The following is an 18,324-nucleotide window of genomic DNA, read 5'->3' as shown; positions in this document are numbered from 1 at the left end:
ATTTGCAAGTGTTCATTGATATTGATGCTACATTAAGTCTATCATGGAGCTGGAGACTCTTTAGAATAAAGTTGATGTATGCATAGTAAGTAAGCAGCGGGAGAGGGTAAACAAGGAGACTCCTAACTGTAGTATATGAAACCCAAGAAGGAGATGGGATCCAAAGGCCGGGTCATGAGTGCCCCAGCAGGACAATTCCATTTATCACAGAGAGATGGCTGGGAAGCACGTGATCAATCAGCTCACTTCAACTTGGGGATGGCTTTAACCTTTCGATTCTGAACCAAGTGCCCCCTTAGAAGGCTTCTGTGTGTGTGAGAGAAGTAGAAAACAAAATCTGCTACATGAGCCCACACATGGTGTTTAAGCTCGATACTTAGTTTGAAGGAAACATCCTTATTTGGATTTGGCTTTATAGTAGATTGATTTGAAATACACCGTGTATATATTTTTGTAACGTCACTTTAGTTGTGAGTGTTCAGGTAAAGAAATTCCACATTCTCTACCTAGCACTTCGAAAGTAATGCAACCAGACCACTAAAGCAACACGTTTTCTTTCCACAATCACCATTCCAACAAAAAAAAAAAAAGACCTCAGACAAGATTGCGACGAGCTTGGAAATAAGAGAAACAGCACGGGAAAGTAACAAGACAAGGACAAGTTACCTGCCCTGGATCTAATCTCCTATGTCCTGGATCATTACAGTCAGATAAGAGGAGGCAAAGTCAGGAAGTCAATGAAAGTGTTGCGTCTTTACAAGACAGTCTACATCAAGCCTTCTTTATGGGAGGATTTCAAGAAAATTCCCTTGTCTGATAGTGACAGCAGCATCGGAAGGGAAAGGGGGGGGGGGGGGGGGGGGAATCAAAATCATGTCTACCTTATTTTTACCTTAAGCTAGAGAATTAATTTTCTCGAGTGTGACAGGAGTTGCAGAGCGGTTGCAACGGTCGCTGACATCAGCCAGCTGCCCGCAGCAACCAAGCATCTCCACTGGGAGATTGGGCGAGAAAAGGTGAACATATTTTAGGATTCCGCTACCAATGCACAGTGTAGAACACAAAGGTGAGTGCAGTCGAGTCATGTAATACAATGCAATACAATATCGTACATGAAGCTTTTACCGTGGACATAGCCAAGCTAACAAATAGCATTCACTTCTAAGTAATGTATGTAAAATAATGCCTTGCCACGATCCAAGAAAAAAAAGCTTTTATTTCATTTATTTCCCGTCACTGAACGTCTGAGTTGTTCAGACACAAAATTGCCTGTTTCTAGTATTGTGCATAATATTGAATATTTTTTTTCTCTATGTTACCGCATTAAAGTCAAAGTACTTAGAGGAGGAAGCTGCTAAAGGAACATTTTGTATGCGATGTTATGCCTTCTCACTGAGTGCCACTTTAATCAGACTTTTAAGTTACAAACCTTGAACTTGGTGTGTGTGAGTGTGTGTGTGCGTGTGTGTGGGTGTGTGCGCGTGTGTGCGTGTGTGTGTGGGTGTCTATAAACGTCAATGAGCCTGCGCATAGAAGCAAATGGCTACATGAATACATTTAAGAATATTGTGGGGAGTGCGCATGAATTTGTAAACCACTGCGAGTGTGTGAGTCACCGTTGTGGCTATGATTTGTGCGACAAAGCGCGACAACAGAGCTTGGACCATCTGGGAACGGATGACAGTGTGGCAAGAGGGTGGTGGTTGGTCATAGTCAAACAGTACAATTTGAGGAAACACTCACAGACACTTGAATCATCTAAGGGTCAAGTTAGGTGACAGCTTGTATAGTCAAACAAGAACACACACACACACAGTACTGTATGTCCTAGTAGGTGAGTACCTAATGACTGATAAGCAAAATAAGCGCTCCAAATTGATCATTTACTATGCAGCAGAAAATCACCCGACACTCCAAAGGCACATTGTCTTCATCACCACCATCACTCACCTTCCCACCCGCATTGTGTATTCAAGACACTGCCTAGTTTTGAATAAAAATGTTGAGTTAACCATTTCCCGGCCTCCTTCCTGCATTTATTGCTCAGCGGTGAACGTGGAGAGCAGATGGAAGATGGGAGGCGACGGAGCATGTGGCAGATTGGAGATTGAATGTAGCAGGAGGACAGGTGGGAGAGAGGTGAGATGAAGCAATGGCAGCGTTAGGTGCAGACGACATATGAGAGCGTTGGGCCAAGACGTCTTCCGGGAGGTCAAGAGCAGAACGTGCCTCCGTGACATTTTCTGGGCAAAACATTAGATGTTTTCTAACTTGGCAACATTTCAGTCAGGTGACCATATCGACGGTGTGCCTCAATGATAAATAGGTTTTAATTTGGGGGTTGATATTATCACTTTGCGCAATTGCGCAATGACTTTAATAACATAATCAGTCAGTGTCACATTGATGATGGCAACTAAGATTAATGAAGTAAAAGTAGTTACTAATAATACTAAAAGTATGACAAATCAGTAAGTTTGACCGAGATTTGCCTTGAGTTCACTTCCGCTCATATGTTCCCTTCATTTAAATGAATCGCATTTGCTTAATTTAGTATGAAATTAGAGGCAGAAATCTGATCAGATCTTATCAAATAGGCTTATAAAGTGTGACTGTGTCTAATTGGGAGTGCAAAGCCATGGAAACATTTGAAAAAAAAAACAAATTCAAGAGCCAGTTCGTGATACAGCGAGCAGCAGCTGCTGAGCGGACTTGTTGGCTGCTGGCGCTGTCCGTGGTGCTGAAATCACGATTGACTTGCACTTGCAATGTGTTCTGCATTAACGTTTGCTAAATACAGTTAAACCTTGTTTTGGCGATTGATCCGCTTCAAAACATGTGACTGAAACTGAAGTGGATGAAAACTGAAGCACTACTTCCCATAGAAACTAATGTAAATTCATATAATCAGTTACAGGCACCCTAACGTTTATTGTAGTAGTATTTGTTTTTGGTATTGCAGTATAAGGAAGATCAAAATATCATTGGAGAATTGTCATTTCATTTACTTTATGAGCCTATTTATTGACAGTTTATTTTATTTATTTATTTATTTTTAATCAAAAACTAAAACCAATACAAGTCTCATTTAAAAAAAATATATATATATATATATATATATTCTAAAACTAAAACTATTGGAATTTTAAAAAGCCAATGTCAAAATAAAAAATAAAAATAAAAAATAAAATGCATAACAACTGCTACCGTGTGCAGCCCACTGCAAATGAATCACTGTTATCCTTCCATTCCAACTCAACTCATCTTTGGATCCTAAGTGCATTTCCTTCTTTCGATAATGGGAGCATTATCCAATTAATGATGATCATGTAAAATTTGCACAAATTGTAGCAAAACTGAAGCTGCACTTTGACTGATGCTATAATGTTCCAAAGTAAATAAAAATGAAGCATCCAACCTCCATTGCATTTCTCGAGCTTGCATCATCATCATCATCATTATAACACTTAAGCGTGAAAAAAAAAATGTGATGATGCCTTTCTGGAGTCACAGACAGTCTGCAGACGTCATCATCACTCAGGCTCCCTCCGTCCCGCACCGCCCTAGGGTTCTCTCCTCTGTGGCTTTGAGCTTGATTACCGCTTATTGAGCGACAGGTCCTCCGGGAAGGTTGTTTTTGATCGCTCCCAGCTCTCTTTGACACATCTCTATCTCCTCACCTCTTGGGAGACACCCGCAGAGGCTACAATGTTGTTTTAAAGTCACACACTGTTTGATAAATGAATACCTTTTGTACACCTGAGGCGAGTTAAGCGCCGCTTGTCAAACAGCCCACAAATGACGAATATCGGCTTGTTTGAATCAATGCGTTGAGTCCATGCTGGGACGGGTCACGGGCTATATAGGAGGCATTTCTTTACGCTACTTTCCGGCAGAGTGTGGGGCTCTGGTGCCCCTTAATGGGGGGAAGGGGCAACTGCCGGTGGCTCCTATGTAGGGACGCAGTGTTAGACGAGGCGACTAAGCACTCTCTGCTTTTCTCCAATCAAATAAAATAAATAATAGCAAGCTTGATGACACAAATTTGCTCACCTTGTGGGTGGAAGTAGTATATTTCAATCAACTACTGAAGCTCAACAAGCACTGTCCCACTCACTTGTGGATTATGTGACAAAAGTTTGAGTGGGCGAGAGCCACGGCGAATTGCTATCAAATCCACTCTGGCTTCAGCACTTAAAAAAATATAAATTTAATATCCAATATATGAACCAGAAAGCCAATAGAGAGATGTTTCTAAAAATCAGAGCCAAGAAACATGGTATATAATTTAAAAACAAAATCTGTTGAATGCTTGGCTACAAGACTGCATAAGAAATTAATGCGTAAGAGGGAAAAACAAGTCGGGGGATCTTCTGACGTCGGAAGGCGAAGGAGGATTCAAAGAAAGACAAACCCCCCCCCCCTCCCTATCTGTCTGCGCTCATGCACTTATGGATGCTGAACGCCTGCTTGCACTCTTTTTTAGGACACCCCCCCCTCCCACTGCAGCTTTGCTTTGATTTTTTTTTTTTAACAGTCAAATTTACTCCTTTTTCAAGTTCCTACAGCTTCACTTCTCACTGTGAGAGAGGGGGGGGGGCTCTTGTTGCAGTTCAACAGTTACCAAAATAGACAGAGCAGCGGCAGCCAACTCTTTTATATAAACCCAACACATTTTTTTTCCGAATCTGTCTAATGTATGACATCGCTGATATACAAAACACCCCTGTAGTGTGAAAAGCCCTTGATGCAGCAATCATCTCCCATTATAGTGGCAAACCTCACAAGGCGCATCCTCATGCGTCTTAATGAAGGTGCTGATTTGCATTCAGTCAGCGGTTGCAATGTGTGTGTGTAAGCCTGCCGCATTTGACTTGAGCTCTTCGACGGGGACTCACCCTTTACTGACGCGCTCAGAAGCCACATGTAGAGCACAAGCATCACCCTGCTCCACCGACGGGCTCCCCCTTTCAAAATCCAAATCTGGCATTCCGTGGGTCCCGTTGCCCCGTCCCGGCTCAAAGCGGTGTCCATGGCAAAGCTTCCTCCGCCGGGTCTACACTGTATGGATAGTTCTCAGATGGTCAGAAAAGGGTGATTCACTCGGTGTGGGTGCTGAGAAAAATCCCAATGCATGGAGGAGGCTCGGATCTGGCAGCTGGTATGAACCATGTCTTGCAGGCACTGAGTCTGCTTGGTATATATTTCACACCTGGGGAGAAGAGAGTGTGGGGAAGGGGAGGGGTTGTGTGTGGAAGAGTAGAAAGGGGGGGTCTCCAAGACAAAATGATACGCTGCAAGTGGGTGCTCGTCGACTCCGCACGAGTGTAAAAAAAAAAATCACGCCAATCGCTCGGCTGCTCCGCGGAGAGGCACGACGCACGTCAAAAGAAAAACGTTCCTCCACCGGCTTGCCGCGCGGCTCCTAAATCTCCATCCAGACAGTCACCAATTGCAGGCATGATAATCCACCTTAAACTAGGTTCACATACAAATGAGCCGATGGGAGCATGTGATCCGGGAACGGCAGAATAAAACCCGAAAGTTCTCCACCCAGCATCTGTGTGCGGAAATGATGGAATCTTGATGTATGGAGGAAAAATTGGAGTTATTCCCAGGATGGTCAACGTGGCGTCTGACAGCGTTGCCTCCGCTCTGTGTGACGCCAAGATCAGACTGCAGAGCTTCTCTCTCCTCTCGCTCTCTCTCTCTCTCCCTCCCTCACTTACTGTTGCCCTCTCTCCTCTCAGTGCCAATCCACGTGGACTCCCTATTGTAATATAAAATAGTTTACAAGCAACAGTATAATGATGGTAAATAATCATTCCATTGGTTATTTGGACCTAAATGAGAAAGCCACACACACATACAGTTTGCTGTAAAATATTAATCAAACTAGCATTTTGTTTTTGCAATTCGGATAATAATTCTATTTTATTAATAACGATAATTGATCATCAATGGCTTCAGCCACGGCCAATGTACCATTCACTCAGCGGAATAGAAGTCATTTTAACATAGACGTGTTCACGCCTAATTGTGAAATTGCTGTTTAATAGTCCGGAACGTCCATTGGTGAAACTGAATGTCATTTGCACCTCTTGCATATGGCTGCTATGATTAGTTTTCCGCAATGCGCCGTGGAGGATAATGAAATGTGCAACGGCCTCTAACCTCGGTGATCATAAACACTCGCACAAGACGGGGATTTCAACTTTGCACTGCTCACACAAGATGAATTGATGATCGTTACGATCATTGACGGGATGCATGCGGGAGAGGCGTGAAATGTGGGAAAGTTTTAGAGCAACACTGCCTGTATTGTAAAGTATTTCTTTATGGCTAAGCTGGTGACAGGAAAATATTAGAGGACATTTTGAACAAAAAAAAAAAAAAGGCCCATGGCGGTGGATCGTATTGAACAGAGGCAGGTAAAATTTATTTGTCACTGTATTTTTGTCACTTGCTATCAGGGACGGGTCCTCTGCCAAAAAAAAGTACCAATAAGGGTGTTGATACTTTGGCTAATGCCAAAACGCTCCTGCATAGAGAAATTAAACTTGCGCATGTAAACCGATGTTCCTTCTGACGTCTGTTTGTGGGAATGACTAAGTGGCAGAGACGGACGAAATATCTCCCTCTTGACATTCATCTCTCTTCTCAGTATGCTCTGCGCTGTTGCTAGGCTACATAGGTTGGTCTGGTCTCGAGCATGTGGCAAATGATTCCATGTTGATGTTTGCGTATGTTGATCTTGGATATCGATGTTACTGACTTAAACTCGAATTGAACGCTGACATCTTTAATACTTTCTTACATTGTGATATTTTTTTTAAGAGGTGATGAAAAAATATATAAACCTGGATCCTCTATCAAACAAAAAAAATTACCTTGAATATTTTTAACTTAATAGTAACCGATGGCGTCAATCTTACGATAAAAAAAAACAAACATCGAAATTAGTTTTGAGTTCGTACGATTAATAGTTAGATCAATAGTTTTGAGCAGAAATATATGAACCTAGGCACAGGCCTTCAAATGCCTAAGGCCTGTTCAAATGTCACATTAATATTTCAATAGAGGAAAAAAAATAGCAGCTGCTAGATTTTTTGATACAAACAGAGAATTTTACTGCACAAATTAACATAATCTGTTTGAGGGAATTAGTTGTCATGCATTGCCACTGAGTAAACAGCAACCTGCCAAGTGTTGAAGATGTTTTGGCTGGGTTGGAGTTTTTTGGATCAAATCTAAAATGCTTCCATAATAGAAACGGCACGGTTGAGATAGTAGCAAGTGATGACGTAAGTGCAACACACCACCCCGCACTAGGGGTGACAGGATGACAATTGGCGTTAGGGAACTTTTTCACGATAGTGCAGCGTAGGTGTTTTGCGGAAGCAATTTTCGGAAATGGATTTCACCGACTGCATTTTTTTCTTGCACTGTACTTCCCGTTCTATATCTGAATACACAGTTGGTTGAGGGAGATTTTTCTCTTCATTTATTCATCGGGGTTGCTTCTGTACAAGCTCTTGTGCGATTTACCAAAGAAATACCTTCAAACTACACCTCATCGACGCTTGCTTGTCTTTTAAACTAGCTAAGCATTGATTTCCGCAGTTTTGTTCCGCAGGCAAATTACTTACTTGTACTTTTTCGTCTCCACCTTCTGACTCTTTTCAATGTTCAATCACTTGTACACTTTAAATCCTTTATTTAATCTCTTCTTGCCCTCACTTACAAATTAGAACCCGGCCCGTCAAACACACTTAATTCCAAGATTTAGCATATTATGTCTATTTGTGAAAGAGAGTACCGTAATCTTCGGACTATAAGCCGTGACTTTTTTCTCAAATTTTGAACCCTGCATTTTATAGTCCGGTGCGGTTTATTTAGGTAAAAGGTATTTTGGACGAAAAATGTAATCTAAAATAATTCAATGTGGACATCTTGCCTACAGAAGTTGAAATACAAAGTGACAGTAATTTCTAATGGAAAATTATATGAAATATTGAATTACATTATATATTAAATATATTATTTTATTTTGCATTTTTTTAAGCACTTGTGAGACAGACTTGATATCCTTTCAATCCATGATCATAAATTCACATTCATATCCACATTAATTTTACAGCCTCTTCCAATGTGTGACTTTTTCACTTTTGTGAGTGTGCAGATGGGACTCAATCTTCCACTGGATCTTATTTTTACTCCAATAACTCGCAATATGGACCTAAGTGCTGCCTGTCTATAATACAATTTATTATATGAGATTCAACTATTTCTGGAAGAAAAAAAAAAAAAATCATGCTAAATGTAAGTCTCACATGTGCTGCACAAATGTTATTTGTCCTTGTGTCACTCTTGATGGATTCCCCTCATAAGACAAGGACGATCGGGGATCATTCTTCACTTCTCCTCCCACTCAGTCGGTTTGGTCTCCATCATTGTATTCCCTTAACGTCACACATGTTGTTTTTTTCCACATTCTTCTTCCTGCAAGTGAGAAATGGAGATGGGAAGTCGTGGATGGAGTGAGCAAGCAGTAAGTCAAAATCTTGTATGATACATTCATCACAAAATAATATTTTCCCCTTCATAATTATTAGTCAGTAAGCCGCAACTAAGTGTTAAATTAAATTAAATTCTATAGACATGCTCCTGGACTCAGTTATGATTCTAAAAACTACACATTTATGCAAAATGACGCATTAAAGTGTGAAGAAGAGGCTATGTTGTTATATTTTTAATCTATGGAGCAAAATTAAACTTTTTTCACCTACGTTGAAGGATTTGAAGACATTGAGTTTCCCCATTCCGGCACTCGGGACCGATGAGTCTAATTTCAGCTTTGTCCTGGTTGGGTTGAAGAAAGTTCTCTCCCATCCATAGTTGAAGAAAAGATGATTCGTAATATGCAGCGCCATTGGTCTTGATGCTTATCCAAAGTCTTTTCTATCCTCCCCAAAAAGTGGAAAAAAAGGCCTCTTCACCTTCATTGTGCCGGTGTAATTTAATCCTTTCCCACAAGTAAAAAGGATTTGTCAAAGTTTTCTCAAAAAGAGCACCACTTCAAGGGTTCACATCAAGATGCACAATAAGAGCAAGACATCAAATACATGGCAAAATCTTAATTTGTTATTTTTGAAGCATCCCTTAAAGTGAAAGTGCATAATCATTTTGTGAAAAAATAATCGCCAAATGCAGACGGGACCCTCTTATGATGATTATGACTCATGGTGCTTCCGGACAAATGAAAGGGGGCAATTTTAGTAAAAGTATGAATTTTAAAACCAAAGCATCAAATTGTACATAATGCATTGTACTGCAATTTCCAGATTATAAAAAGCTCTCTAATCACCCTTGAAAAATATTTTCAATTTGGTCCTCCAATTTGCTGGAGGGTCCCTATTCATAACTTACTCCAACTGACTTTCTTATAGTCATTGATGCACAGAAATAATAATAATAATAATAATAATAATAATAATAATAATAATAATAATAATAATAATAATAATAATAATAATAATAGATTTTATACAATCATTAGATCCTTGGGTGACTACAATATGCAAATAGCAAATAACATTTCTTCATCATATGCGCATATTAATGACTGCTCTGGACCAATGCTAACGGACTAACACGACTCGTAAATGAACACCCGCACTATTACTGCATAGCTGCGGAATACGAGGACAGAACTTGTACTTACTTTTCATCATTGACTCGGTACTAAGGAGAATATTAATGAGCATAATAACAAGGAATAATATAGCAACTAGGCACCAGCATGAGTTTCTCCTTAGAACCATGGTGCCACGGGTATCAGGGCAAAAGAAGCCGGAGATGAATCAAAATCCGCAACAACCGCCAGGGCGAGTGTTTGTTTCAAATTGCATCGTGCCGATCTGTGTTTGGCTGACTATTGCAACATTTTGTGGTTCAGCAGTGCCACTTTGGGAACACAACATGGGTTAAAAAGGTGGAGGTGTTTTTAAAAACCATCTTCTCATCTGGAGAACCGCTGACCCTCTTTGCAACTCTTTCACGCAGTGCCCTTGCATTGGCCTTTTGGTCACAGTGCTTAGCTCACGAGAGCTGCTAAATAAAAAGCGCTAACGATGATGCAATATACAATTTACTGTCAGGTCAACAACAGCATACACACAAAAAAACAAAATTGTTTTTAACTCATATTGAGTAAGTGCAAACAGGCTAGTCCTATTTTTCACCATCTATAAAAGTGACACCGTAAAAGGACCATATTTTTCCACATGTAATCATGTATTATGTTTTATTTGAATGTCAGTGATGCAGCATGCAGTGTTGTGTTGCCACGCACACACACATGGATATTTATGAGCTCTTTCTTACTCTGTCATCCATGCACAAACACACACCGCAGGCAGGGAGGGACTCACAAGAGTGTACACATTGAGCTAATCACTCCCACAGACATGTGCACAAGTGGCTGCAGGATAACACTACAAAGCGAATCGGCATCGGTGAGGATAATCAATCAATAATCCGCCATCCTTTCATTTCTCGCACTTTTCTGCCTGCCTTTACCCTCAAGTGTTTTCAATTTTTTTTGACAGTGTGACATCAAATGAATACATGAATGTCAATGAGGCACATCTCAGTTCCGTTAATGTCACACAGATCACAAAATATATGCAGAAAAAATATCAGAGCTAGCACGAAACACGAAATGATTTCCCCACTCAGAAGTTTGCGTGTTTCCAGACGAGTCTTTTGTGTGAATTTGAAGGTTAACATGCCGGCCAATGCCTCATCACTGCAATATTTTCGACTTATCAAAAGGTCACTGGAAAAGATGTTCACGTTTAGTTGCCTATGGGGAGGGCTGACTGCGCGAGCAGCGGGAAGCTCACCTTACCAGTCCTGCGGCGGTTTATCCGGGTGGCTCCAACCTCCAGGAAGCAACGACAAGACAAGTTCATTCATCCAGCTCTGTGGGAGAAGCAGAGTTGAAATCAGACAGTGAAGAGTCACCCTAGTAAAACATTGAATAGTACTCGGGAAGGAAACCCGTTCCGGAACACGGCCTCGCCCTAGGATAGACCTGCTACATCAAATTACGCTCCTTCCCTGCACATAGCGTAAAAAACAATGTTACATTCTAATTTTAAATATTTCGCAACTGGTTTTAGCCCTGAAGGTCACACAGAATTATTGCAAAATGGTCTCATACATTCACCAACATCTAATAAAAAGAATGAAAGTAATAAAAAAAAAAAATGAAAATCAACAAATAAAAAAATAATAAGTCATAAAAAATGCACCTGTGAAAAAAATGTTCAATTCTAATTTTAAATGTTTTCCAAATGTGGTTTTAGCCCTTAACATTACACAATTATTGCAAAATGGTCTCAGTACATTCACCAACATCTAATAATAATAATAAAAGTAATAAAAAAAATTAAATAAAAATAATGAAAATAAACAAACAATAAAAGTAAAAAAAATGCACCTGTGAAAAAAATGTTAAATTGTAATTTTAAATATTTTCCAAATGTGGTTTTAGCCCTGAAAATTACACAGAATTCTTGTAAAATGGTCTCAGCACATTCACAATAATGAAAAGTAATGAAAGAATGAAAATAAACAAATAAATAAATAATAAAAGTCATAAAAAAAATGCACAAGTGACGGATCTCACTGTGCTGCAGTGGCAATGGAATAGTGATTCTTCAACAGTGCAGTGTCATTTTTTTTTTTGCCAACGGACCTCTCTCATACATTATGCATCCAAATCATTGCATTTTTTTCCTTCCTTCTCCATTCTGGGCTACAATGCATATTTCATCAAGCCAGTGAAATATTGAGCAATCTTATGATTTGATATTCTCTTCCAAAGAGGATTTCAGTTTATATATTTTTCTTGGCATCATTTTGCCTCTTTTCCTGAAGGACCAAACTTCTGGGTATGTCTCCTTTTGCTTGTTTGTTTACCGCATTTGGGTTTGATTAGTTAATGCTGGCATAATGATCAATGAGGTGGACCCATCAACGCCACAGATTACCCAGGCTCGGAGGTCATTGATCCAATAGAGGCTTGGATTCACGCTGGGTTGAACATTAAACCTAATTTGAGTGAAATTAGAAAACTCAAACTGCCTTTTCTTCATCTTATTTTTGTGGAGGATGGAACATTGTCTCAGAACTGAAGATAAAGTGCTTCAGTGATAAATTAGCTTGCCTCATTATATAAAAAAAAAATAATAAAAATGGTGACTTGGAATAAACTGTGAAACGATTCGCTTTATGTTGGTAGTTTCGAAAAATAGAAACCATTTGAAACAAAAAATGCTTAAGGGGTTTGGTGTTGAATGACAGTAGCTGCAAGTCTTGTTTGCACCAAAGTGAATCATAGACAAAAGTAAACATTATAACTTTCAGAGAACGTCAAATAGTTTGTTACTTTAAGCAACAGGGCTGGCGAGAACAGATGAAGACGGAAACCTAACACGTAGAAAATATAATAATTATACATGCTGTATTTCCGCACTATACGGCGCACCTAAATACCTCAAATTTTCTCAAAAGCCAGCAGTGCGCCTTATAATCAGGTGCGCCTTATATATGGACCAATGTTGAGGCACTACAGCACGTGTGTCCAAAGTCCGGGCTGCGGGACAAACGTATAATTCTTATATATGGACAAAGTTTTAAAATGAGCCATCCATTGAAGGTGCGGCTTTTAATCCGATGCGCCTTATAGTGCGGAAAATACGGTAATAAAAGAAATATCATTAACTCATGTTGCTGCCAAATAGTTCATCTTTTTCTATGACTTTAAACGAAATTCTCATGAGAAAGTGCTGTTTCAATTAAATTAACTTACAAAGTGATCATGTGAAAAGGGGAACGTCAGATTTCATTTAATAGAGGCCCGTGATGGTTGTGATCACACGGGAACGGTCGCTTCACGCTCAATTAACAGATGTCAACGTACTTACGTCGGAGACAACCGCGTGCAATATTCAACCAGATTTTGTTTTAGTCATTTGGGGTCATGCCTTCATGACATTGCAAACTAACCAGGACTCAAAATAATGGCACGTTTTGGGCGAGGGTGAAAGGTTTTTTTGAAGAGCGCAGTCACTTAATGGCATAATGCCCCGTAATTAGCGCCATTTGCAAAGGCACTCTTATGTATCGAGCTCAGAGTCTATTTTTCACTCCATTGTAGTGATTGCATGTTGAGAGATACTCACGTATTAGCAGTTAATGATCTAAATGATGCATAAAGCAAATATCTAATTAGTCAAAGTACTTGAGACAAATTGAGGGATTTACGTCATTTAGATGGAGATATTTTATTTTGTTCCGTAAAAGTAGATGGGCTCAACATTCTTCCGATATTTTTATTGTGATGACATTTCGACGTGACGAATAAAATCTGTTGTAGTATTTATCTGTTATTCCATTTTTTGTGGCGTGGCTATCATTTTCAAATATGGCCGGTCGTAAAGGAAGCATAGTATCCTCTATAAAAATTGAAAGTGTATATATGGCGTGAGTCAGCATAAATAATGCCGTTCACGCATTTAAAACTTTGCAGAGTGCGAGATTAGTTTCTTGTTGAGGGTGTCGAGGTGCCTTGTACTGTATTATATTCGGAATAAACTTTAATTATGTTCATCGTTGACATTTTGAAGCACAAAGGGCCTGTCACACTGGCCTAATCTACATTTCTCTCCTGCAAAACAATTTATAAATGTAAAAAAAAAAAGTACTTTGGAGTTTGAATGGCAACTTACATGATAATATCTTGAACAGAAAACTTGGTTTCTAATTCCTACCCTTTAAGCAAATCATTGGAATCAATTTAAATCTGTCATGGCTGCCCTTTCAATAAAAGCAAGAAATGTTCGATTGCAAATTACAATATGCTTGAAGCGCTAATTAGTTACACGTGAAATGTAAGTAGAGAGCCGGTACATCTATTTATAGTACTACTGATGCCTAAGTCAGCCCTACCAAATTTGCATTGTTGACTTGTCGTTAGAGTTAATGACATGGAATTATCATAATTATATATCATTAGGAAAGTAATTAGCACCCTTGAAATGCCATAAGTATAAGATTGCACAAATTTTGACTATTTCTCAAATAATTGCTTCCATAAGTGCCTGGTTTTTTTTCTTGACGCAGTCTCCTGCATCATAGATATTGTATCACCTTACGGAAGTAAAAATCAAATAAATTCTTCCGATTTGCACAAACTGAGTAGTCCCACTGGGAGTGAGCAAAGTGCTCCTTTGCTTCCTCTCAAACTAAAAAAAACTTCTTGGGTACATTGACCTTAGGCACAATACGCTAAAGTGACATTTGCAGTCGTGCTTAAGCTAGTTGTAGAGCGGAAGACAAAAACATCATTATTAATTAAAGGGTCAATAAGTTGGGGAAGAAATGTTTGAATTTCCTCAGGCTTTACACACTGACAAGCAACATTGGGGGTTTGAAAATTTGGATTTGTAGTGCTATCTGAATTAAATCAGTAATTTAAAATTGTCATTAATATAAATATGTAGATGGCCGACTCCAAACAAAATATTTAAAGTGGTTGCTGCTTCTCAATAGCGTCTGAAAATGATACAGTAAGTCAACAAGTGTATAAAATAAAAGAATGAAATGAAATGAAATGAAATGAAATGAAATTAAATTAAATTAAATTAAATTAAATTAAATTAAATTAAATTAAATTAAATTAAATTAAATTAAATTAAATTAAATTAAATTAAATTAAATTAAATTAAATTAAATTAAATTAAATTAAAAAAGACAGCTCGGTGAGGAGTGCGAAGGTAAAGTGCCAAGACGAGTCGGGACTCTCAGAGTGAGGATAGAAGAAGATTAAGAAGGCCAGGATGAACATTGGTGTAAAGGAGATCACCCTCCAGGGATAAACCCTTTGGTGGTCGTATAAATAGTCATTAACATTCCCATTCCCTGAAGATGGCGCAACCTCACTGTGTACCTAATGAGGTGTCCGCTGAGGTGTATCAGGAAGGAAAGTGCAAATGCTTTTCCATGGTTGCAGTGTAACACCCACACAAAAATGCTCAATATGCAAAACTGTACGCTACTGTACACGCAAAGTGTAAACACAAAGACGCAGATAGAACCGAGACTCTACTGAGGAGATGAATCGACGAGAATAAAATGAGGGGGTTGAAAGCCTGTGCTACAAAGTAGATGGAAGCTGAGCGAAAAGCAGCGGCAAGAATCGTCTTCTTTGTAGATGTTCAGCTGTTATAACCGTGAAGCCAATTAATACAGAGCGAGATATATTTAATGACAATGGGTGGGATGTTTCCCTCCATGAACATTTGAGTGGATTGAGTGGCAAACAGTATGTAGATGGCAGCATCAGGCTTCAGATTTACATATGTGGCTCATTCAGACATAGCGCAAAATGTATTCGGCAATTGTCCTGTAAAACACAGTATGGTGCGGTTTGCAGTTGAATAAAGGTCACGGCAGTTTCTTCAAGTCTATCATTTGTTCATAAGAGCACACATGAAATGAAATTGACGCCTCATCTGCTGATCTCTCAACCTCAGCGTATAGCGGCATGTCCGCCGTAGAAGCCTTGAGGAGCACGGATCGAGTGTTTAGTGTGCCGCTCACATTCACGACGGCTGAGAGAGTGACCAAAGAGGGCCACCACCCCCCCGGAGGGGCACTATGCACCTCTTAAGTGGATCACTCTGCGTTGTCACAACGTTTTCATGAAGCTCAGTGGGATGGGGCTCCGCAGTCCTTTCATCACCAGCAGACCTAAATGAGCTTTGTCAGCTCGCTAATGCAACGCTGGTGGCTCGGCGACTTCCATCCAGCGCACGTCTGCTAAGCTCGGAGAAGAAACGGTCATCGTCGTACATTACGTGACATCGTTAACATCTCGTTTCCATCTGCTTTTTGTTTGTGCAAATCTGGTCAAGGGCAGAGTTTGGCACAGCGGGTCAGCCGCATTAATTGGTCACCGGGTAATTTTTCCCTGTGTTCCTTTGCTGTGCAGATCATGGATATTATACTAATGAGGGGAAAGGTATAAAAAAAAAAAAAAGGCGTAGGATGGAGGCAATGAAATCAGGAGAGAAAAATAGAGACGACATGGCATCGGGGAGATTAAAGTGAGGGCGTAGGGGTTGATGGTGCATCAGAGAGAGAGAAGAAAAATGGCGTGACAATAGAGCTTGACTGGCTGCGGAGAGCAACAATGTTGACATCCTACTAATAAACATTGGTAGGGATAAAAAGATCACAGGAAATTAGTGCCGCAAATTTAAAGAAAAAAAAAATGCTCCTGCGTGTAATTTCCAAAACACGTCCACCTACCGTTAGCAAGTGGCTATACGCACATTATGTAAAGTTTGTAAAAGGATTGCAAATACGATGCCACTCAAATAAATCCCTGCAAGGAAAGGGTGACGATGTTGCGTCGCGATAACCAGCCGTGGTGACATTCAGCATGTCACTTTGACTTAAGAAAAGTGCACTTCTTGGCCCGCTGCACATACACGCAGCTCTTGGGTATAATTTTAGCATAGCGTATAACAGACGCGCGGGACCTTACGCGCTAACTACTGCTTTAATGTGCTCTGACACAAACAAGCAGTTTTGACATAATGCTTTATCCTTCATAGTGTGCGACAAGTTTGTTCCCACACTTCAATCAAAGCGTCACAAAGGAGATATTTAATTGACTATTATTAAATACCACCTAAATATGGTTGATACATTGTTGAGGTTGCCCCCCATTCAAACTAATGGGTGTAGTCAAACTACCGTATTTTCCGCACTATAAGGCGCACCTAAACACCTCCAATTCAGGTGCGCCTTATATATGGACCTATATTGAGCCACTACATCAGGCGTGTCCAAAGTCCGGCCCGCGGGCCAAATGTATATATCTTATATATGGACAAAGTTTTAAAATGGGCCGTTCATTGAAGGTGTGCCTTATAATCTGGTGCGCCTTATATGTGGACAAAGTTTTAAAATGAGCTATTCATTGAAGGTGCGCCTTATAGTGCGGAAAATACGGTAATTAAATGTCTGAGGAAACTGACAGTAAAATAAAATTAAAAGATTTTATAACAATGGAATAGGTGTTATATAATTCTTGAACTGTGACATGGTTGAACCGCCCATCATAAAAGACATGACAGGGGTGTGTAGACTTTTGACATCTACTGTATCAAACTTTTGCGTCACACCATTGCTGTTTTGTACCATTATGCGGGAAGTAAAGATAAAAAAGGAGAGGCGATGGGCATGAAATTCAACAGCGATTTCGATCATTGCGCAAAGCTCCCTGAGAGGACTAGACCTCTCCTTGACCTCGCCGTTCGCCTCGGAGTTGACTTGATTAACTGGAGCACAATAGAGGCCGGCGTTATCGCCATCGCACAGCCTCCTAAGCGCCCATGGGCCATGCCAGGCGTTGCTACCTCACATGCGGAATCTTTTCTGTTACTTACAGACGTGACCTCTCGTATATAGTTAGATCGCAGACAATGAACTCAACGCTCACTCACGTCGTTGCGCCTCGAGGTTCATTAGTGACACTGAAGTTACTTCAATATATGGATGCACTTTCAGACCATCACGGCCACACAAGTTCATACACGCTTTGATGATTCTATATGTACAGAATAACGTCTATTCTGCATGTATAGAACTTTGAAATCGTTTTTTTTTTTTTTGCTTTCATCATGGAACCGCAAGGTCGCCGCTTGACTCCACAAACTTACACTGGACCTCGTCATATAAAAAAAAAAAAAAAATGATGTCAGGATCAACAATTCTGCTCCTTATTACTTCAAGGTCGATTAAATGCACAGCTTTGAAGTTTAGCAACAGCATCAAACGAAGTTTTTTTTTCTCTTCTATCTCTCACCTCAGGATTTCAAAGCTTCACTGATGAGTAATGGAACAAAAAGGGAGGTTGTGCAAATGAGCCAAGACTGTATGCTTACATGATTTTGATGCAGTGGCTGCTATATCAAAATATGTTTATGTTAGAACATGGCAGTGCAAAGTAGCAAGAACATATTTTGCGTTGTTTTTAACAATAATGTACAGACATGAATGAATCCAAAATTTGTTTCAGTGTATGCCTGACAAGAATGTTATATTGCAAGTTTGTCGAAGTACAGTGACAGTTGCCATGTCAACTGAACAAGATGTATAGGCCTCCTCCGTGGAGCTTTGAGGTTGACATCTTGGGAAATTAGACAAATCACACACCATCTGACAACAGAGATCCTTACAGGT

At 39.9% G+C, this 18,324-nt stretch overlaps 1 protein-coding gene and 1 long non-coding RNA gene across 2 annotated transcripts in view; both read right to left on the bottom strand.

The window, feature by feature from the left end:
• csmd2 (CUB and Sushi multiple domains 2) overlaps nucleotides 1–5,127 on the bottom strand; it is an 81,795-nt gene extending 76,668 nt beyond the window's left edge. Inside the window, exon 1 of the mRNA XM_061266718.1 lies at nucleotides 4,899–5,127. Within this exon, the coding sequence (XP_061122702.1) occupies nucleotides 4,899–5,034 (136 nt within the window). The 5' untranslated portion in view covers nucleotides 5,035–5,127. The remainder of the gene's footprint in view (nucleotides 1–4,898) is intronic.
• Nucleotides 5,128–9,567: 4,440 nt separating this feature from the next.
• LOC133144285 (uncharacterized) overlaps nucleotides 9,568–18,324 on the bottom strand; it is a 63,418-nt gene continuing 54,661 nt past the window's right edge. Inside the window, exon 6 of the long non-coding RNA XR_009710636.1 lies at nucleotides 9,568–10,986. This is a non-coding gene — a long non-coding RNA (uncharacterized LOC133144285). The remainder of the gene's footprint in view (nucleotides 10,987–18,324) is intronic.

Source organism: Syngnathus typhle, linkage group LG20 (genome assembly GCF_033458585.1).
Source record: "Syngnathus typhle isolate RoL2023-S1 ecotype Sweden linkage group LG20, RoL_Styp_1.0, whole genome shotgun sequence".
Taxonomy (NCBI): Eukaryota; Metazoa; Chordata; class Actinopteri; order Syngnathiformes; family Syngnathidae; genus Syngnathus; species Syngnathus typhle.
This window is presented reverse-complemented; position numbering and strand designations above follow the sequence as displayed.